The 23609-nt window shown below is 43.5% G+C and overlaps 1 protein-coding gene across 1 annotated transcript in view; it reads right to left on the bottom strand.

Annotated features, from left to right (window-relative positions):
• Positions 1-23434, bottom strand: part of eefsec (eukaryotic elongation factor, selenocysteine-tRNA-specific) — a 35044-nt gene extending 11610 nt beyond the window's left edge. Inside the window, exons 1-8 of the mRNA XM_080728609.1 lie at positions 23197-23434; positions 21705-21832; positions 20909-21061; positions 13115-13322; positions 11335-11431; positions 10079-10243; positions 6855-7142; positions 5902-6282 (exon numbers count right to left, since the gene is read on the bottom strand). Coding sequence (XP_080584735.1) covers positions 5902-6282; positions 6855-7142; positions 10079-10243; positions 11335-11431; positions 13115-13322; positions 20909-21061; positions 21705-21832; positions 23197-23219 — 1443 coding nt within the window. The 5' untranslated portion in view covers positions 23220-23434. The remainder of the gene's footprint in view (positions 1-5901; positions 6283-6854; positions 7143-10078; positions 10244-11334; positions 11432-13114; positions 13323-20908; positions 21062-21704; positions 21833-23196) is intronic.
• Positions 23435-23609: the final 175 nt, after the last annotated feature.

Genomic DNA, 23609 nt, shown 5'->3' with positions numbered 1-23609 from the left:
CCCATCCGGAAACATAATGATAGTAATGAAATTATTGTTCTAGGAAAGTGACAAATGCAAAATTATTGAACTCAAGTGAGTAATCAATAGGGAAAAAAATAACATTTTGGGGGTAGTCAGGGGCGTTAGGGATAGTTCGTGCTAATCAGTCTAAAAGTGTCAAATTTTGCACAGATGTATCCCAGGGCATGCTCTAATGATTTAGCTAGGGCGCCCGAGCCGCCGACCTTCGGGGTCGCCACAGCGGCCAAATCAAGTTGGCCATTTATAGCCCAAGGAATATTTTTTGTGCAAAACAAATGCTTGCAATGGATTCAGCCATTTCAGCATCATGACAAACCCCTAGTTAGACCCCTCACATCCTACTTAAAGCAGATTGTTTTCTGGGTATTTTCCTCCTGTATAGAAAGTCAATGGGAGCCCAACTTGATTTGGCCGCTGTGGCGACCCCGAAGGTCGCCAAACTCGGGCGCCCTAGCTAAATCATTAGAGCATGCCCTGGGCTACATCTGTGCAAAATTTGGCGCTTTTAGACTGATTAGCACGAAATGACCATGTTATCTCCCTAACGCCCCCGATTAGGGTGAACTACTCCTTTAATAGGTTAAAGCAACCCCCTGGCCTGCACACAAAGATGCAGAAATAAAATACTAGCCTAGCGGGGCCAGAGGGTTCTTAGCCCCCCCCCCCCCCCCCCACCACCCCCCACAAGCACTGGAATTACAAGAACTCTCCGTCAAACTCACTCACTTCCACCACTTCCAACGTTCTAATAAAACTGTTATTTTAACCATCTTGCAAAGAGGGGGTCTCATTTACTCAAGCATAACATTGATACTACCTTCACACAAACGGTCAGAAAAATAACAGGAACATATCTAGACTTCTGTCAAATAAGGTAAAACACAGTCTTTTCTACTGCACATGGTTCCAACACGGACGGATCATGAGTAGTCCTCCAGTCCTTCTGAGCCAGAGAAAATATAAATATATATAAACCAACTGTCTTCAACAGGGGGTCCGGGACCCCTAGGGGGTCCTCAGAGTTACTACAGGGGGTCTGCCAAATCTTTGTGTGACAGAAACGTTGTTTTGTCCTTTTTTAACCACTTGAACCCTGTGGATCCATATTTTGAGAACTTTAGCCAAAAATAGCAGATCTACAAGCTCACAACGCCTCGCGCTGCATGGCGTTGTGAGAGCTTGTAGATCAGCTATTTTCGGCAAAGATGTTTGGTGTAGAGGGGAAAAAGAGCAGACCAAGTACAGAGTGAAATGTCAAGTTATGTATTGACGGTTCAAGTGGTTAAATATCTGAAAACACAAATTGACATGAATCCAAAATACACTGACGATTGTGCTGTCAAACAATGAAACTATAATATGGAATCTATGGAAAAGTTGTGGGGGTCCCTGCTTCATCTCAATCTCAGCTAAGGGGTCCTTGGCCTGAAAAGGTTGAAGACCCCTCTGATATAAACCCTGCTGACTGAATCAATGGGTTAAGGTGATGGTTGGCGGGGGTAGACAACACACCGTCAGTGAGCCGAAACAGGGGGAGAGGGAATACGATTGATATAAACCAAAACCGAGGATGAGCAGAGACGTAAAGGCATATCATTACAAGAAAGACTGAACAATAAAGAAAGGACAGAGAGAGAGAGAGAGAGAGAGAGAGAGAGAGAGAGAGAGAGAGAGAGAGAGAGAGAGAGAGAGGGTGCTGGAGGAGGAGTGGGGTTAACCAACTAAGACCTGAATTATTGTGACAAAAGAAATCGCAATTTACGATATTATCGCGATAATCAAAATCCATTATCCTGGGTGCGGAACATTTGCCAAAAAATAGCAGATCTACAAGCTCACATCGCGTCGCAACGCGACGCGATGTGAGCTTGTAGATCAGCTATTTTTGGGCAAAGACATTTAATAGAGAGTGAAAAAAAAACTATCAAGTGCATAAGTACCTTTTAGGCTTTTACCAATTCTAGAGAGTTTAAGTGGTACCGGATATACAGCTCTGCAAATAAAAGGTGAATTGATCCCAGTGCATGACGGAGGACGATATCACAATAAATTAAATCTCCGCAATACGATTATCCTGAGTGTTTTTTTATCACGATAAACGATAATATCGCGTATTGTCCCAACTCCCATCCCTAGTTACGAGACACAAATGCGTTTCCGGTCTAAACAGCTTAGTGTACGGAGTCGTGTTGATGATATTCCCTGGCCACTCAGGTGTGTCCAAACAGCGCCAGGGAGTCACACACACACACACACACACACACACACACACACACACACACACACACACACACACACACACACACACACACACACACACACACACACACACACACACACACACACACACACACACACACACACACACACACACACACACACACACACATCAGCCCAGACAGGAGCGTGTGGCGTCAGTCTGGCCACCCAGGCACGCATGCACCGTGTCACAGTACATGCTGCAGCACGCATACCTGCCTGCCCCGTCCCGTGCACCGTGTCACAGTACATGCTACGGCACGCATACCTGCCCTGTCCCATGCACCGTGTCACAGTACATGCTACGGCACGCATACCTGCCCCGTCCCGTGCACCGTGTCACAGTACATGCTGCAGCACGCATACCTGCCCCGTCCCATGCCTGCTGCATTGTTCATGAGGCACGGTGCCATGTACCTGTGTGTGTGTGTGTGTGTGCGACTGTGCGTGTGTTGGGTGTACAATAGCAGCTCAGTCTGAGCGTGACACGCACCGCTGCAACCAGCGATGACAAACATCCTAACAAAGATGATGAAGAGAGAGAGAGAGAGAGAGAGAGAGAGAGAGAGAGAGAGAGAGTGCAAGGAGAGGGTGAGAGACGGGGACAAAGGTCACTGGTACAGGATGTGTCTAATTACTGATTTTCTTTTAAGCTTACATATTGTGACGTCAATATGACAATTCCAGGCGTTAAAGCAAAAAAAATAAATCCCAAGACTGAAATGTATTTTCAGAGATTCAGACCATGTCCCAATATGTGATTTTTGAAACATGGTGCGCTCAGCACACAACATATTTTAATTTGAAGTTCTGAGCTGCGTGCTGAATGTGTGTGTGCCAATCGATGCTTCATTTTATAGAAGTATCTTCTGAAGTTCTGTTGCATTCTATTGCTAGTCTGGCCAATTCAAATACTCTGATCTTGAAATTATAACTGCTTTTTAGTTTGGAGATCACTTGACTAGCGTTTTGACGACTTTGTCCTTTACGCCGCGGCCATCTCTAAACCTCCCCCTTATTTATTAATTTTGCGGATCTGCACTGATCTCAGAAACAGCTCCAATGGAATCATCAAGACTGAAAGTCCCCAGGACTGAGAACTTGCAATTCTTTACTGCCTAATTTGGTAACTTTTTCCACAAGCGCCATGTGGAACAAAATAGACCAGGCAGGAGTGAATTTTTAATGCACACACACGTCTGATGGAATACACAAAAGCATTGCCTAGAGTGGCTGGAACACAATGTGATGCTACTGGGGGTGAGAGGAAGTTTTCAATCATCTCATAGGGCATACATGGGCAACTGGCGGCCCGGGGACCACATGCGGCCCCCACCTTCACTTAATGCGGCCCACAGGTTAATACCAGAATACTGATGTATTATTGATTTCAGCTGTTACAATTCCAAACATGACCTTCCGTCAGTCTATATTAGTAGCTTAATGACTAGTATAGTAGTATTAAAATGTATGGTAGCACTTTACAATAATGACCGGTTATAAAGCATTTATAAACATTTATAACACATTTTTTTTAATGTCCAATGTATTTGTATTTAGATTCATAAAGTTAACATGAGTATTTAACTAAATGCGTTTGAAATGAAATCAAAATGTTACATTTCAGGATTCCAATCAAAAAATAACAAAAAGATAATTCAGGATTCCAATTCAAAAGAAGCAAAAATAGCCGATCTACAAGCTCAAAACGCATCGCAGCGCGATGCGTTTTGAGCTTGTAGATCTGCTATTTTTGCTTCTTTTGCATGAGATACTAGAATGACAAAGTAGGACGTAGCAATATGCAATGTGGCCCTCTGGAGTGAAGGTGGAAATATAGTGGCCCTCGCCATCATCAAAGTTGCCCACCCCTGTCATAGGGTATGGAAAGCTGTCAATCAGGCAGCACAGGCCTGTGTGTGCCCAATAGAGCTGGGATCGGGCCCATTTTTTCTGTCCGTTCCGAACCCGTGTCCGTCTGTTTTCTTGTCTGACCCGAATCGACGTCCGAGCATTAATCATTAAAATGCGTCCGACCCGCGCCGAGGCCCGAACCTTATGTTTCCAACGCTTTTTCCCCTCCTTTCTTTTTCTTTGAGGAAGCCACTGATTTACACTCACTAGCAAACTTGTTCTAATGGCCAGTGCATGCGTGCCTGCTTGTTACCCTTAATGTGAATATTAAGCCACACTGTGGCTTGTGAAAGTGTTTAAAAACCCATTCAGGCCGGGAACACATTTTGCTGTTTGGGAGGGGCTTACTGTACATGTACAGTATGTAGCAAATATTTGTTTTTGTAGGCTAATTTCTGATTTAGCCCTAACTATAGGTTAGGCCTAAATGGGTTAAATAGTAGGCTATGTCGATTGTTAAATAATACAAATAATAACGTGCGCTGGACGTCTGACTGCAAGTTTCTGCGCCTGGAAAATAGCAGATCTACAAGCTCACAACGTGTCGCGGATGCGAGGCGTTGTGAGCTTGCAGATCAGCCACATTTTGTCACGGAACACGCCGTGATGAAGAAGTATAAGCCAGGATTTACTTGGGTGATGTGATGTGTGTTGAACGGACAGACGGACAAGGCTGGCACAGTGCACTGCGACTCCACACAACAGCGCCGGAAAATAAACATCCAATGCCAGGGACAGTAGTGGAACACAAGCTAGGAGCTCCATTCAGCGGCACGCCACTTCCAAACCACTACAGCGCGTTTACCTCAGCGTGGGACTTTTCTCCGTGGTCAGAGTTGTCTCCGTGGCTGCAGCATTAGCACGAGCAGCGCGCACACACACACACACACACACACACACACACACACACACACAGCAAGGAGTTGCACGCTGCGTGCATCATCAGAGAGAGTGCATGATGCATGTCATAGGTAGGCAGAGGCTATATCAAAAATATGTCCGACCCGAATCGACGTCCGACAATTAATTATGAAAATGCGTCCGGCCCGGCCCGGAGCCCGTCGGGCCCCGCAGGTTTTCGGTCGGGTATCCCAGCTCTAGTGCCCAATGCCGATCCAGGCCCTCTACCCACAGGAAGACTTACAGATAGAAAGAGGACAGTAGGTCTGAACAGACAACATGGTAGCAGGGGTCAGTGCTATGCTGGCTTGACATTTTTGTTATTATTTTTTTGCCACAGACATACAACATGAGTGGACAATGATATTACCAGAAACACATAAAGAGCTAGCCCATAACAGCTCTGTAATTCTGAGTGTTCAAATGAAACCAAATGGACCCAAACTCTCAGAGTTAAGGGTGTCCTTTCAAATAAAACATTTGAGAGTACTAGTTGACTCCTAATGCCATAGTAAATGACATATTCTGAAGAAAACCTAGATACAAGACATTTGGCAATTGGGAATTGTGATCAAAATAAGAACATGGAGTTAGGAGTTTTTACTTTCATTTTATTTTGTTCTACACCTATGATGCAGGGATGTATATGTTGTGGGCTGGGCACCTTTGGTGCATGACACAGAAATACAAAAAAGAAAATCTATCCAACTAATGTTGTGTATGGACAAGGCCAAGAATTTTGCCACAAACACATTTGTCCGTTGTGCGGACATGTTTATAATGGCAGTGTTATCATGAACTCACCCGCTCCACCTGGCCCTCCTTGGTCTTGGTCTTGTAGATGCGCAGGCGGGGCAGCGCCGTCTCTGCGTAGGCCTTGTCCTCGAAGCCCTCCAGGAGGCGTCCCTGGAAGGCCAGCCGACAGGCGTTGGCGTGGATGTCCGTGTCCAGCTTGGAGCCGATCACCAGGCAGAGCGCGGGGCACGTGACCGGGCGCTCGAACTCCAGCAGCGCCCACTGCTCGGGGTCGGGACCCGCACCCGCCCCCGGACCCGCCACCACGTAGTCCTCCTGGTGGAGGTACTCCCGCTCGAAGGAGAAGGGCGTGTCCAAGGGGCGGGGCTGGGGGTTGGAGGAGACGGGCGTTTTGGCGTCCGAGGAGGACTCTGCTGGGCCGTCCGCGGACTAGGGATGGGATGGGATGGGATGATAATCGTTATTATCGTTTATTGCGATAAAAAGAAAATTCACGATAATTTGTAGAGATTTCAATTCATCGTTAAATTAAACCCTCTATAATTGGTCAAACAGAGTTGTAAATAACATACTTGATAGTTTTTTTTTCACTCTCTAATAAATGTCTTTGCCAAAAAATAGCCGATCTTAGGGATGCACTGAATATGCTTCGACCGAAAATATTTGTCAGAATGTTTTAAATAACTCAATATGGACGCTTATACTTTTTGCCATAATCATGCCAGCAATGGGGCAAACAAATATATATAATTAAGAATTCGGCTATTCTGTATTCGTTTTTTTCGGCCAAGTGTTTCCTATATTCGGTATTCGGTTTCGGCCAAGAATTTTCTTTTCGGTGCATCCCTTGCCGATCTACAAGCTCAAGTTGTGATTGTGTAGATCTGCTATTTTTTGGCAAATGTTCCGCCCCAGGATAATGGATGTTGGGGATGTTTAGATTATCGCGATGATACACAATAATCGTGACATGACATTTTGACATATGGTCCCATTCTTACCGTGGTGGACGGTGGCAGGCCGAAGAAGCTCACCCTGGCCATGACCGTCTCGTGGCCCACGGTGATGTGGAACTTGGCGCGCGTGGAGAGCGCGCCCCGGAAGTAGCCGATCTTCCTGGCGGAGACGAGCGCGGCGTGCAGCGTGCGCAGCGAGCCGGGCGTGCACACCACGCCCCGCTCCAGCAGCTTGGGGTCGAACTGCGTCACGCACACGCCCACGCGGTCGCCCTGCATGGCGCCCTGCACGGGCCGGCGGAACATCTGCACCGACTTCACCTTCTTGGTCACCTGGCAGCAGAGAGGGGACAGGAGGACAGGGACTAAAGCAGTGGTTCTCAGGAATCAACCTTTTCAGGCAGCGACCCCCAAAATAATCATATTTGAACTGGGGAGCACTAAGAGTTGAGGCATTCTTTTTTATAACACGGTTCTATTGTGAAAATAGTACACCTACACCAGTGTTTCTCAACCTTTTTTCTGCATGGGCACACTTTTCATGTCCCAAGAATCCATGGGCACACCAACATACTACGGGGGTGTAAATATCGTCACGGTCGGGAAGAAACCTTGTATCTCCAAGTTTCAAATTTGTATGTTTCTTCGCAACGTAAAGCCCTGCTTCATCATACAAGGCTGTCGCACAACAGTAGTGAAAACAGCAGATCTACAAGATCTACATGCTTGTAGATCGGCTGTTTTCACTAGTTTAAATCATTTTTAAAATGATAAATACAATACTGGCTTTCAAGCGGTTTCAAGGTGCACACTTGACCCTACTCAGGGGCACACCAAAGGTCCCCAGCCACAGTGGTTGAGAAACACTGATCTACATGCTCACAACGCCTCACGTTGCGAGGCGTTGTGAGCATGTACTGTAGATGTGACGCACCTGCTATGGTGGGTATAACAGTGAAACTGGAAGTGACGAAAGTAAGAAGACAAAATTGGAACTGGGACAGAAGATGATAATGATAGTGATGTGACAGTGATGATAATGATAGTGATGTGACAGTGATGATAATGATAGTGATGTGACAGTGATGATAATGATAGTGATGTGACAGTGATGATAATGATAGTGATGTGACAGTGATGATAATGATAGTGATGTGACAGTGATGATAATGATAGTGATGTGACAGTGATGATAATGATAGTGATGTGACAGTGATGATAATGATAGTGATGTGACAGTGATGATAATGATAGTGATGTCACAGTGATGATAATGATAGTGAGCCCACAGAAACATGAACAATGATCTTTGTGGGGTTCTCGTTTGTACCACACCTGAAAATGAGTTTTCTGTTCAATGACGCGAGATGGGACATAATGGAATTACTGCTGTAAATCATAATATATATTATATAGCTTTAACTTTTGAACAATACAATTCTTCTTTTAAAAAAGAATATCACTTACAGCAAAGATAAGTAAGGAAATTAAATCTCAATAATGACAACCTGAAAATGAATAATAGCATATCAATAATCATGCTTTACCAAAACATAAATCTACTTCAGCCATCAGTCTGGATTGCAGGCTATAACAAACCTGCTATAATAAGTCTCACACAGTTATTTAGCTCTTTGCTGCCACCCAGTGGTCAAGGTGATGGTCACAGACCACACCAGGACAGGGTAGACTGCATCTGGTCTAAATTACCCGACTCCTGCCCTGCCAATCAAAACCCCCCCAATCCCTTCATCCTGCCCTCCCTCCCTGCATTCATATACCAACACATCCTCTTCACCACCTCTCAGTCCTTTCTCCCTCCTCCAGTCAACTTATGAACTTCCCACACGCTATGGTTTCTTCTGAAAGGCTTTCCCAGCCCTGGGGTTGCTGCTCTCGCTAGTCAGTAGCCAAGGCGTACGTAAATAGCTAAGACTCGCCATCTCCGGTTTACTTCCTGTAACGGCATGAAGTCGGTGGCCACCTTTTTAGGAGACGGGAAGCAGGTTGGAGTCTATTGTTTCCAATGAAAGAGTGAGCATAAACGAGCTTCTGTTCTGAACCATTCTTTAATTCAGGGGTCTTCAACATGTTCAGGCCAAGGACCCCTTAGCTGAGAGAGAGATGAAGCAGGGACCCCCAGATTCCATATAGTTTCACCGTTTGACAGCACAATCATCAGTGCATTTTAGATTCATGTCAATTTGTGTTAACAGATATGTAACGACTTGAACCGTCAATACTTAATTATAACTCAAACTTTCACTCTGTACTTAGTCTGCTCTTTTTCCCCCTCTACACCAAACATCTTTGTCGAAAATAGCCGATCTACAAGCTCACACGCGAGGCGTTGTGAGCTTGTAGATCTGCTATTTTTAGTTAAAAAACAAAGATTTGAAGGACCCCTTGTTGAAGACCCCTGCTTTAGTGGTCCATGGTCATTGAACTATATATTGGACCCGATCGCCACGAGCCACACAATCTTCCCAAAATGTTCATAGTAAAATGCTTTTTTCAAAGAGACTGATGAAGAGAAAATCTTTGTTATCAACCTTTCTCTGTCCCAGCGTCACACTCTCTAGGGGATCCAGCACCAGTAAAATGGTAAATGGTGCATTTACATAGAGCCTTTATCCAAGGCTTGTGCATTACATTCACCCATTCACTCACTCACTGATGGCGGAGGAAACCATGCAAGGCACCAACCTGCTCACCGGGAGCAACTAGAAGTTCAGAGTCTTGCTCAAGGACTCTTCGACACTAAAGCCCTTTGCACACAGGACCGCAGCGTTTTTTTTCCGTTTGCTGTATGATTAAAACGCATTGGATTTGGTGTGCAAGTCTGTGCGGAATCCACACTGTGGATCCGAAGAGGAGTCATAAAATGAGTAAATTTACCGCATGCGACAAGACGCACAAATCGAACTGGTTTCGATCGAGAAAAGAACGCACGGCCGCAGCCACTCGTCGCACAGCTAATTCTGAGCCGGTGTGCATGAGGTCGTAGAGAATCATTGTTTTCTTTTTAAAAAATGCAATAGTCCGTTTTGTCCGTGCGAAAGAACGCATCTGTGTGCAAAGCCCTTAACTCTGGGGGAGGCCGGGATCGAACTGGGAACCCTCCGGGAACCCAATTGAGAAAGTGCATTTGCTAATGGAAAAATCTTTGTCAGTAGTGTGCATGATTCTCCATATATACAGTATATATACAGTATATATACAGTATATATACAGTATATATATCAGGGCTGTTCATCATAGCGTCGTACCTTGAGGGCAGGGATCTCCACGGTGTCGTTGACGGCCAGCGACCCCTGCAGGATGGTCCCCGTCATGACCGTCCCCTGGCCGCGGATGGAGAAGCAGTGGTCCACGGCCATCAGCAGGGCGCCCTGGGGGTCCCTGCGAGGGAGGTACGTCTGTCGCTTCAACAGCTGAGGATCGGACGGGAAAGTAGACATGATGGCACGCCCACACACACAGTTAAGCCATTAAGGTCGGTTACGCGTCTTTGTCGCATTAGATTTGAACCACTTTAACCACTGAAAAATAGCAGATATACAAGCTCGCAGCGCGGCACCGAGTGCCGCGATGCGAGCTTGTAGATCTGCTATTTTTGAAAAATCGTTGAATAGTCTGACCCGATTCTATAAATGTCTTCTAAATCCTTCTTATGGTTCTCAAAACCTTTTCATGTCAAGGACCCCCCATCTCAAAATATTAGGTGTCAGGGACCCCCCAGAAGCCAATATTTGAGTTACAAATGTTCACTTTAAAAAAGATATATATAAAGATTTGCATACATTTTCATGATTTTTGAAAAATAGCAGATCTACAAGCTCGCAGCGCGGCACTCTGTGCCACACTATGAGCTTGTATATCTGCTATTTTCCAATAGTTAAAGCATAAAATAATGGCTAACGTTACACGGATGCAGGTCTAAATTGGTTAACTGTCCTCACAATGCGAGGTCATTTGTCGCCGCAGGCAGGAAAAGACGGTTGAGGCGAACGCAAACAACATGCAACCTGGTGGTAATTATAACCATAACATCTAGACAGCATGGAGTCTGCCTGGGTGTTCAGTGGCTCCAGAAACACACAACACGTTGCATGATGGCTATTTTCACTAGTTCTTAATTATTTTTAATTTATGGCATTTCTTAGATGTGTTTGTTTGTTTGTTTAACACATTTGTTGGAATCAATTAAATCTCTTTGAAGGTCCAAGATGCCATGGTCTCCATAGACTTCCATGTAATTCATAGTGCACGGATCATGCACGCCCATGCCTAGATCATGTACCACGTGTGTGCATGCTGTTTTTCAGATCTACAAGCTCGCAGCGCGGCACTCAGTGCCGCGCGGTGAGCTTGTAGATCTGCTATTTTTCAATAGCTAAAGTATAAAATAATTAAGGCCCCTCCCACCTTGGGCCCTAGTTACTCAGTCCCACTCTCCCTCCCCCCCCCCCCCCTTGTGACCATACACAGTGGGGCAGCAGAGCAGAGTGTTTCCTGTCATTACCTCCATCAGGTCGGGGACCCCCTGAGGCTCCTCTGTGTCAGGGGCTTCGGGACCCCCGGGTTTGGCTGCCACGGCAATTACAGGACAATCTTTGAATCTAGTAGGAACAGTAGGAACAGGCGTGTTGGAAATACAGCATGTTGCAATTTTTTAACACAATAATTACAAGTAGGGGTGTAATGATACATTTTAATAGCGATTCGATACATATCACGATACTTGGTTGACGATACGATACATGGACGATATTGGTTCATTCATGGCGATACGATGCGATTCGATTCAATGATTTAAAATCGATATAGTAACTATTTAGCAAAGAAATTAAATCTGTGTGAAAGGTGTGGATAGTGCAGGTTTTAAGGGAAACATGTATTATTAATGGATATAAATAAGTAAACACAGTGATTATCTGCCAAATACATGGACATTGTATATTGACAAACCTGCACCTTGACATGAACCCAGAGATTACACACATTTATCGATAGACCAGTGTAGCTATATGGAAAGGAAAACTAATTAAACCCCTCCTTTTCATTTTTTCTTCTTAAAAATGCTAAATACAATGCACAAGTAGGTAGTATGGATACAATCGAATCTTTGCACTGCCGATTCCATACGATACAAAATAAAACGATACGATTCCATTTTAGCTGTTTTCATTTCGATATACTTCGATTTTTTAAAAACGATATTTCGAATCCTGAAAAGTAACAGTTTTGGTCTTTGGGCATACAAGGTATCCACCCGACAGAGAGACAATATAAATGTCATCTTCTTCTTCTTTCGTGTATCACCGTCCTTGATGTCATGATGAGACATCGTTCGTACTCTCACCTATATATGGTCATGAAGTGTGGGTCATGACTGAAAGTATAAGGTTGCGGGTACTAGTGGACGAAATTAGTTTTCTCAGACGGCTGGCTGGTATTTCTCTTAGAGATAGGGTGAGAAGTTCAGTCACCCGAGAGAGACTTGGAGTAGAACCGCTGCTCCTTCACTTGGAAAGGAGTCAGCTTAGGTGGTTCGGGCATGAGCACCTTCCTTCGATGCACGTCCCACTGGGAGGAGACCCCGTGGCAGACCAAAGACCAGATGGAAGGATTATATCTCCGAACTGGCCTGGGAACGCCTCGGTATACTCCCTGAGGGAGTGGATGAAGTTGCTCAGGATAAGGAATTCTGGAGGTCTCAGTTGGAACTTTTATCCACGCGACGCGATTCCGAATAAGCGGTTGAAGATGGATGGATGAGACATTATCCATTTTCTTCATACAATAAGTACATTCAGGTGTCTATTGCTTCATTTTATTGTCTATCATGCGATGGTGTTGCATGGGCACACTTTTCTGCATGGGCACACTTTCTGCATGGGCACACTTTTCATGTCCCAGGAATCCATGGGCACACCAACATAATAAGGGGGTGTAAATATCCTCACTGTCGGGAAGAAACCTTGCATCTCCAAGTTTCAAATGTGTACGTTTCTTCGCATAGTAAAGCCCTGCTTCATCATACAAGGCTGTCGCACAACAGTAGTGAAAACAGCCGATCTACAAGCACACAACGCCTCGCGGTGCGAGGCGTTGTGTGCTTGTAGATGACAAGCATGAGTTTAAATCATTTTTAAAATGATAAATACAATACTGGCTTTCAAGCAGTTTCAAGGGGCACACTTGACCCTTCTCAGGGGCACACCAAAGGTACCCAGGCACAGTGGTTGAGAAACACTGGTCTACAGTATATATCAATGAAGAATATACAGTGCAATGCATACCTTGTGTTCTCCAGGGTTTTGTGCAGCCTCTTGGTCATCTTCTGGATGGCGCTCTGCCTCTTGTTGGGAGGGAGGAGGTCAGTCTTGTTGAGGATGACCACCATGCGAGGGCAGGTCAGCTCTCCTATGAGCAGACACTCTGCAGTCTGGGTCTGCACGCCTTTCACCACATCCACCACCAGCATCATCAGATCAATGATCTGAGCCCCTGCAGCACCGGACAACACACAGATCAATCTCAGAACAATGTGTAAAAAAGCACTGAAGATGCCATAGCACCCCACATAATAAGTGACTTCGGACACTTCCCACTGGACTTCAAGCAACTCTTACTTCAGAAGGTTGACATTTCTCTATTATAAATCCTTGCTTAGAGTGGTTTCGTCTAATGTTGTTATAGAAGGTATGCAGTATTAATGTTGTTTAACATCTTTTTAATGCAATCAGATAGGACTTTTCTGTTTGGATGGGCTGTCGAGGCCAGAAAGTTGGATTTTGCGACGCAGAAGGCGTTCCTGCATAACTTCCGGGTATGATGATGATGTCACGCGCATACCCTCATTTTGAGATATGGATGTTTGATATTCATGAGCTGTATGCCACACAAATTCAAAATTAAAACAAAAACGGTTTTGAATATTTCACTGCATGTGCATGCGCAATGTATATAGAATATATATATGAAAGTTAAAAATGTTTAATTATATTACAGAAGAAGATGAACTTTACACAGTATGCTATTCTTTTTAGATTAATCTGTATATTAAAAGATAAATTAAATGGCTTTGTGCCGTGTTTTTCACTATGTAGGAATTAGATTTTAGTACAACCGTCTGTACTTTGTTTACAATCTCTGCAAACAAACGTGAAAGCAATGCTGGAGCTTTGTTCTGATCGTCTGCACAAATCTGTACAGCAGGGGTCTTCAACGTTTTCAGGCCAAGGACCCCTTAGTTGAGAGAGAGATGAAGCAGGGACCCCCACAACCTTTTTGTATTTTCCATATAGTTTCATCGTTTGACAGCACGATCGTCAGTGTATTTTGGATTCATGTCAATTTGTGTTTTCAGATATTTAACCACTTGAACCTTTTACTCTTTACTTAGTAAAAAAAAAAGGTTTCTATCACACAAAGATTTGGAGGACCCCCTGTAGTGACTATAAGGACCCCCTAGGGGTCCCGGACCCCCTGTTGAAGACAGGGGGTCCTTCAGGGCTACCCTACAGTTGACCGGGGTCCTCCAGGGCTCTACTGTATACTAGATCCCAAGGTTTTCTCCCTCGACAACAACAAATCTCTTCAACGATAACAGCAGATCTACAAACTTAAACTCAGAACGTGTGGCTTTGCGTTTTGAGGTTATATATCTGCCATTTTCACAGATTGTTTTCCCACTGAATAGGTTCCTGTGTTTAAGCACTTACGCCCTATTTCATACTTTGAAAATAGCTAATGTTTCACCTATAATCCCATCATGTCCAAAGGGATGCCAGCCAAGTTAAATGTGGTTATGAAACTCTCTGCCAGAGCGAGTTGATCTGCGTCCAGTTTCTACAGTATATCAGTTAATGGTGTATACAGTATTACAGTATACTGTAGCAGTGCTGACATTTGTGGCAGATTTGAAATGGACAGTTATGATCTTGGACATCCAATCAACAGTCCCTCTTGAGGCTTCATAAATGCATACGGTGAAGTTGACAATAGTAATGAAAACAGCAATAAGACACGGCTACCCAAGAAAAACATCAGAACAAGGGGGAAATTAACCCATTTAGGCCTAGAATTATTGAATGCTTTAACCAGTGAAAAATAGCAGATATACAAGCTCACAGCACAGCACCGAGTGCCGCGCTGCAAGCTTGTAGATCTGCTATTTTTGAAAAAGTCGTGAAAATGTGTGCAAATCTTTGAATATATGTATTTTCAAAGCGAACGTTTGTAACTCAAATTTTGCTTCTGGGGGACCCTGGAACTAAATATTTTGAGATGGGGGTCCGTGGGCAAATACATATCATTTTGGGGGTCCTTCACATGAAAAGGTTTGAGAACCACTGACATAGTAGTCGCTCAAGAACAGACTAACTGAGCTCCAGCTAAGTGAAAGGGACCTTTTCTTTGACGATGGCTAGCCAGATTGCTGACACATAAACATAGTTTTTTCAAAAAAAACCTTAGAAGAATTCAAAAGACACTTATAGAATCGGGTCAAAATTCAAATTTTCACGTTTTTTCAAAAAATAGCAGATCTGGGGCGCCTGGTGGCCTAGTGGCGCATACCATATAGGCATTGCCATTTCGGCATCAATGGCATCGCCGGTTCGATTCCCAATCCGGGCGACCTTTGCCGCGTGTCACTCCCTGTCTCTCCCCCGTTTCCTGTCAGTCTACTGTCCTATCCAATAAAGGAAAAAAAAGCCCAAAAAAAAATTTTTTTAAAAAGAAAAAAGAAAATAGCAGATCTACAAGCTCGCAGCGCGGCACTTGGTGCCGCGCTGTGAGCTTGTATATCTGCTATTTTTCAAAAGTTAAAGCATAAAATAATGACACACAATAATGTGTACCCGTTCTGAATGGGTTTTAAGGGAGGGGTGCAGAGAGAGAGAGGAGAGACAGACAGACAGACAGACAGACAGACAGACAGACAGAGAGGGAGAGAGAGAGAGGAGAGACAGAGAGAGAGAGAGAGAGAGAGAGAGAGAGAGAGGAGAGGCAGACACACAGACAGAGAGAGAGAGAGAAACAGAGAGAGAGAGAGGGCTAGAGGGCTGAAATCAGAGCTCTGTCTCTCTTGGTTGTCTTTCCTCTCCCTCTTTTCTTTCCCCGACGTTGGCTTGGTTTCTTTCCTGTGCTCTCATCCACCAGGGACAGGAGGGGGGGTTTAATACATACCCCCAATCCCCACACTTTCCTTCCTCCTTAATCTACAGCATGTGCCATCCATCCACTGGCTTCATTCAAGACACAGCCAGCCAGCCAGCCAGCCAGCCAGCCAGCCAGCCAGCCAGCCAGTCACATACGTGCGTGTGTGTGTGTGTGTGTGTGTGTGTGTGTGTGTGTGTGTGTGTGTGTGTGTCTGTGTGTTGCGTGTAGGGCTGTCACAATTATTACATAATCGTCTAATTATTTTTCATAACCGTGATAATCGTTTCCATGTTGAAAAATGTTCATATATTTTTTTAAAGTAAAAAAATAGTAGAAATAGCAGACCTACAAGCTCACAACGCGTCGCATTGCGATGCGTTGTGAGCTTGTAGATCGGCTATTTGTACTGTCAATGTCCTTTTTTAAGTATAAAGTTGTCAAACATGTCATTGTCAGTCAGTTCTTTGTGTATTTAGGTTACGTGTCATATCTACTATGTGCAACTTCAAAGCCAGAAAAGCCAAACAGAAATGTAATTGTCAATGACAAAAACACAATTAAATCGTTAATCGCAATTATTTGAGAGAAAATTAATCGTCTTGTAAAATGTCATAATCGTGACAGCCCTAGTTGTGTGTGCAAGAGTGTGTGTGCGTGTGTAAACAAGCAAATGAGAAAGAGAGACAGCGAATCAGCAATAGTAATAGTAAGCAAGCAAGCGATCCTGTTTTCTTATAGCTTAAATGTATAGTTTTCTTTACAGTAAGTTCACCGTCTACTGTAACTTTGGCATTTTCTCACACTCCCTCTACTCCCTAACCATCATCTCTGTGTGAAATGTTAAACTAAAGCTACTTGCAGACTGTTAGCCCCCTCTGCTGGATATTGACAGAGTACACTCCACCTGGCATGGTACTGTATGTGTGTGAAGTGAGACTTTGGGTACCTTGAAAAAAAGCACTAATAATAATGACATGTGATGTGTTATTGATATTTACAGTAATACACAATGAACTGTACTGCCTCACAGGCAGTTCACCAACAAATACACAGTAAATATACCTCAGTGCTTTATCTAGTTTAGATGTTCAGTGTAGCCACTATAAATTGAACACTTTTACAAGAGCTCACTCCCAGTGGTGTGAAGGCAAGTAATGTACCCAAGAACAAATCTGACAATTTTTTCCAATTTCTATGTACTTTTACTCCACTGCATTCTCAGAGCCAACTATTGTAATTTTTACCACTACAATTATTGGAAACTTTAATACTTATTTTTGGAGCTGTGTGAAACACAGGCTCCCTATACGTGGCTTTGTGGGTCTGTCTGTGTGTGTGTCTGTATGTAGCCTGAACTTCCTAAACTTCGGCACGCTACTAGTCCCACAGTTTTGCCACCACACACTCGCGCCATATGTCAAATCGACCGGCGTACTCGGGAATCGTGGGCTAGTAACTTGCTAAGAGAAAGGTTCAATAGTTTAATTGATATTAATTTATTAGTGAATTAATTTTCCCCATTGACTTATAATGGGAATCGCAAAAACTCACATTCAATTATTTGTCTCTCGCAAACCATAGGGGCTATAGTTTCAAGACTTGGAGAGGAGGTTCATAATGATTTCAAGGATTAAATAAAAAATAATTGTGTCATTTGGCCGCATGGTGGCGCCATAACACCCCACTTTACGTTTTGGCCTGTAACTCTTGAACCGTAGGTCGGAAAATTAAAAATATGTTTTCCCTGGATTCCTTGGGTCATAACGCATCTCCCCATATAGGCCACGCCCATTTGCGCCATGATAGATTTTCCGCCATCTTGAATTTTCTCCAAAACACCCTTTTTCCTCCTTTTCCTACATATTTTCTTCAAATGTCACAAAAATCGGTACACATGATCCACACACACACACACACACACACACACACACACACACACACACACACACACACACACACACACACACACACACACACACACACACACACACACACACACACACACACAGCTCCACTTCACACAGGTGTGATTTTCATAAGAAAGCATGCATAAACCAATTTCCCCTAATGTACTTCAGCCATTTGAAAATAGCCAATCTACAAGCTCACAACGTGTCGCCAACTCGCTATGCGAGACATTTTGAACACTTGCGAAAAAAGAAATTCTGCATAATGAGTGCCAATACTTTTGGTGCCAATACTATTGTGCGTTTTTCCCCATTACATTTTGAATATTATATCGGACTTTTACTTTACTTGTAACAGTGCATTTCTGCATTGCATTGCAGTATTGATAAACTACTTTTACTTAGAGGAGTAATTCACCCCCAAAATGACTTTTTGTTCTATCAATTACTCACTCCATGGAGACTTGAGTTCAATATTTTCTTTTGCTTTTGTCACATTCCTAAGTCAATAATAAATAAATGTACCCCCCATTGATTCCAGATGGAGACCCAAATGCATTTGGGTCTCCATCCGGAATCAATGGGACTACAAAGAGTCTCCTCAAATAATTGGCTTAGGCGACAAAAACAAAATAATGATATTGAACTCAAGTCCCCATGGAGTGAGTATTTAAAAAAAGAAAAGGCATTTTGGGGGTGAACTACTCCTTTAAGTGAAGCATATGAGTAGGCCTGTCACAATTATTACATAATTGTCTTATCTCAGTTATTTGACATAATTGCAATTATTTTGTCATAATCGTCTCCATGTTGAAAAATGTTTATATATTTTCAAACATTTTCAAAAATAGTGGAAACCGCCGATCTACAAGCTCACATTAAGTCACATTGCGTCGCATTGTGAGCTTGTAGATTGTCTATTTCCACTATCAATGTCCTTTTTTAAGTATAAAGTTGTCAAATGTATCAATCATTTCTTTGTACATTTAGGTTATGTGTCATATCTGCCATGTGCAACTTCAAAGCCTAAAAGCCAAACAGAAATGTAATTGTCAACGACAAAAACACAGTTGAATCGTTAATCGCAATTATTTGAGTGACAATTAATCGTCATGTAAAACAGTGGTTCTCAACATGTGGGTCGTGACCCCCAAGGGGGTCCCCGAATAATTTTTGGGGGTCCCCAGATGATTAGCTTAAAGGGGTGGTGACATCCAAAAATAAATTTTGAGTTTTTTATGCTTTTTTTAATGTTTCCTGGCCTCAATTACACCAAAAAAACACCAACTTTTAACTTGCAGTCGTTCCCCTGTTATCTGTGGTTTTTTGACGATTTCTGCATAATGAGGCTCTGATGCTCTGATCATTGGCTCTCGGACAGTGTCGTCACTAGCAGTTAGTGCACCCCCCCCCCCCCCTCCTCCTCCTCCTGGGCTCTACTCTCTCCCTGTTTATATTTCTCCACAGCCCACGTTTTGAGGAAGTAATCTCTACATTATATTGTCCTTTAATCGTAAATATGGGCATATAAAATACATGTGTCCATTCAAATATCTTATTTACATCAATATCCTTCATATCAAGTAGTCAGTTTATGCTTTTGTGAAATAGTGAAAATCGCTATGTATCGCTATGTATTTTCCGCCCTGGCTAGGTCCGTGGACAGCGCCTCCCTCCTCATTACCGAGGCAGAGGACAGCGCTCTGCTCCTGGGGCAGCAGAGCTCCGTGGAGAGCATACTATAACTCCACGCTGCCCTGTCCTCCCCCCCACACACACGGGCACGGCGACCCGGCGAGCAGACAGTAAAACGCTATGATAACACAAGCAATAGGTGGTTCTCTAAACGGAGGCATTTAGCCAAAGATCCGGTAACCTCGGTCCCGGGGTAAGAAAAAACATTCGCGACTCTCGATGCTGTTCGTGTGTGCCTCTTCAGGGCTCAGCTCAGCCAGTGTGTGTCAGTGTGTGTGTGTGTGTGTGTGTGTGTGTGTGTGTGTCTGTCACAGTGTGTCTTGTACCAAAGCAAAGCAGCGAAACAAATGCATCGCGTCTCGGTCAGTGTTGGACGGAGCCGGGGCGGTCCTCTGTGTGTGTGTGTGTGTGTGTGTGTGTGTGTGTGTGAGTGAGAGAGAGAGCGTGCGTGTGAGAGCGTGCGTGCGTGACTGCGTGTGCGTGTGTGTGGCCAGTGCAAGGGAACGTTTGGGTACCATAGTTTGAGAACTGCTGGCCTAAAGGGCTGAAGTGAGTGATTTGTATTAATAATCAAAATGATTGTAGTGGAGAGATAAAGTGCATTTGCCTCTGAGATGTAGTGGAGTAGAAGTATAATAATTGAAAATTGGAAAAACTCAAGTAAAGTACAAATATTCAAAATTGTACTCAAGCTATAATAATATTTGTTAGACTGAGTGGGAGAGAGAGGCTCCCCTAGTGGTGATTATAGAGTATTTCAGGTGACAGACCGTTTTTCATGACACCTCAACAGAGAAAGAGACCATGGCTCCATGGAGTGGATTTTCAAGTTTAAACATTTTAAAACATGTTTTTAGGACCAGGGCAAAGACTTTTATGATTGGTAAAAACAGAATGTCATTTAACCTTTAATGTGAAACACTGTTTTCTCACTCAAAAGTAAACAAACCAACATAACGTTTAAGTGTATAGACTAGGGTTTAAGCACATTTCTACAGTGACAATTTAAGGACTTTTTAATACCTCTAAAATTACAAGTTAAACAATGGCCAAGAGGCAAAAATTGTGAAAATAGCACATCTACATGCTCATGTTGCGAGGCGTTGTGAGCATGTACCGTAGGTCTGCTATTTTCACAATAGAATCGTATTATACAAAATGTAATGCCTCAGCTCTTAGTGCTCATAGGGTGGTGGGGGGGGGGGTCCCCAGTTAAAATATGGTTATTTTGGGGGTCACGGTCTGAAAAGGTTGAGAACCACTGATGTAAAATGTCATAATGGTGACAGCCCTACATATGAGTACTTTTCTCCAGCTACTGCTCACCCCCAATGATGGTGCGGATGAGAGAGGCGTGTCCAGGACAGTCCACCAGGGTGAACTGCAGGCTGTCGTACTGCTCTGCTCCTCCGCCCTCCTCCTTCAGGTGCTGGGGGAGCTCCACGGTGAAGGAGGAGAACCCCAGGTCCAAGGTGATGCCTGGGTGGTGGATTGATTGAATACTTTATTAGAGGTTTGAATTGGAAAAGTTACAAGACAAGTATAGTTCACTCAACTAAAAGGATGAAGACCACAAGAAAGTTGTTAGGCTTGTTGTTGGCATTGGAGTCCCTTTGTACTCAATTCATACAACATTAAAGACATTGTGCTTGCTGTGATCCTCCCCCCCCCCCCCCACCCACACAACATAATCATCAGGTATTTATGATTATACTTGGAAGATCTTTAAAAAACTGGGACATCTTGCTCTTTCAAAGGACCCCCATTTCGACTGGAGGGTTAGCGACTCACCCCACGGAGGTTAGGGTAAAGGGTTAGAGTTGGGTGTCGAAAAGATGACATGTAGAAACAGCGAAGCGCTCCCTTCCAAAACATGTGCAGAAAATGTTAAAATTATGTTTTTATGTGGCCACACCACCAGTTCATTAGGTATGTCTGGTTGTCCGTTGTCCCAGCTGAAGTTAGCCACACCCACAGATGTGTGGTAAAAAAGTGGAGGGGGTAGACAGACAGACAGACAGACAGACAGACAGACAGACCTCTCTCTCTCTCTCTGGACTGGGGGTTAAATGACAGACAGACAGACAGACAGACAGACAGACAGACAGACAGACAGACCGACCTCTCTCCCTGGACTGAGGGTTCTTGTCGAAGGCGGCGGTGGAGGCGGTGCTGCTCAGAGCCCGGGCCAGGGAGGTCTTCCCGCTGTCCACATGACCCAGGACCCCCACGTTGAAGTTCAGCGTTCTCCTGCCAGTCAATGAGAGAGAATAGTGAATCAGAGACACATACTTCCCAGAGATTACACACACCCGAAGTGAGTTTGAAAACTCGACCAATGATGAAAAACTCCCATACCTACTGAGAGAAATACAACAATGTTCGAACACAGCAGCAAGATTTGTGAACTGTTGCGACAAAAGAAGGCTAGAAACACAACCACCCTAAGGACTAATAAACCATGGCTTGACATCTTGACCTACTGCACATACAGTGTGAAACAGAGCTGCTGCCTTTAAATGCATTTTGAGAAAAAATAATGCTGTTATTTGTTCCAAAAGCTTTATACCCTGTATATAAAATGTCACAATGCGACATAGCTCTGTTTACACAATGCTGTACCCCCTCCCAACCAATGTATATTATGTTCCCCATGTTCAACTGTTTTTATTTTATTTGTGACACTTGCTTTGGCAATGTAAACGTATGTTTTCTCATGCCAATAAAGCTCCTTTGAATTGAAAATTGAATTTAATTAATGAATGAATAGTTTTATTTCCATACTCCTTGTTCAACAATGAGACATTACAAGTCTGTTGTTTTCTTTTTTAGCCTGTTCAAAAAGGTATAGAAAAGGTATAGGCAGAAGCTTAATTATGCGTATTGATGCCTATCCTTACTACATATAGTATTTTACATTGATTGATTGAAGATTGAAGACTTTATTAGAAGTTTGCATAGAAAAAAAGTACAGTTTCATGACGGTACAGTTCACTGGTACAAGGTCAACTAAAAGGAGATCCTAGGGAAGCACTTGGCTTATTTCCACAGGAAACCATTTAAGTATCTCATATAACATTGAAAGAAAGACGGATAGAACACAGAACTATGCAGTAGATATGGTCAGGAGAAAATTTAAAAAACAAACAGACTAAGAAGACATAAGAAAGAAGAATGTAGAGCAGGGGTCTTCAACGTTTTCAGGCCAAGGACCCCTTAGCTGAGAGGGAGATGAAGCAGGGACCCCCAGATTCCATATTTCATCGTTTGACAGCACAATCATCAGTGTATTTTGGATTCATGTCAATTTGTATATCAGATATGTAACCCCTTGAACCGTCAATACGTATAAACTTGACATTTCACTCTGTACTTAGTCTGCTCTTTTCCCCCTCTAAACCAAAGCTTTTTGCCAAAAATAGCCGATCTACAAGCTTGTAGATCTGCTATTTTTGGCTAAAGTTCTCAGAATAAGGACACTAGGGTTCAAGTGGTTAGTATAAAAAAAGAAGAAAAAAAGTTTCTATCACACAAAGATTTGGAGGACCCCCTGTAGTAACTCTGAGGACCCCCTGGCCCCTGTTGAAGACCCCTGATGTAAAGAACCTACAAACCTAGTGCTGCTGTCTTCTGCCATACTGGCACTGCAACAACATGGACCTTTGAACTTGCTTTGACTGTTTGTTTGTTTGTTTGTTTGTTTGGCTTTTCTTCTCCAATGAAAAGTCCGTCACATTTGCTCCATGACAACCTCTCAGCTGTGTTAACTGTTAAATAACCTTTGGTTCTAAGAAAAGTAACTGTAAATACAATAATAAAACCACTTTGTAAAGTGCAAATCCAACATCCACTTCTTTCCCTCGAGTAGCATCAAATTCCGTCCTGCGGACAACATAAAGCGGAACGTTTGCTAAGATATATACAAAACACAACCTAAATAATTTCTACAAGATCAAATATTTACCAAAATGAGTTCCGTTTTGGTGACGGAATTTCGTATTTTTCATTTTATTATTATTATTTTGTA

This window comes from Nannobrachium achirus, assembly GCF_963921795.1.
Source record: "Nannobrachium achirus genome assembly, chromosome: 6".
NCBI classification, from domain to species: domain Eukaryota; kingdom Metazoa; phylum Chordata; class Actinopteri; order Myctophiformes; family Myctophidae; genus Nannobrachium; species Nannobrachium achirus.
Note: the sequence above shows the minus strand (reverse complement) of the source record. Positions and strands in the feature narration are given on the sequence as shown.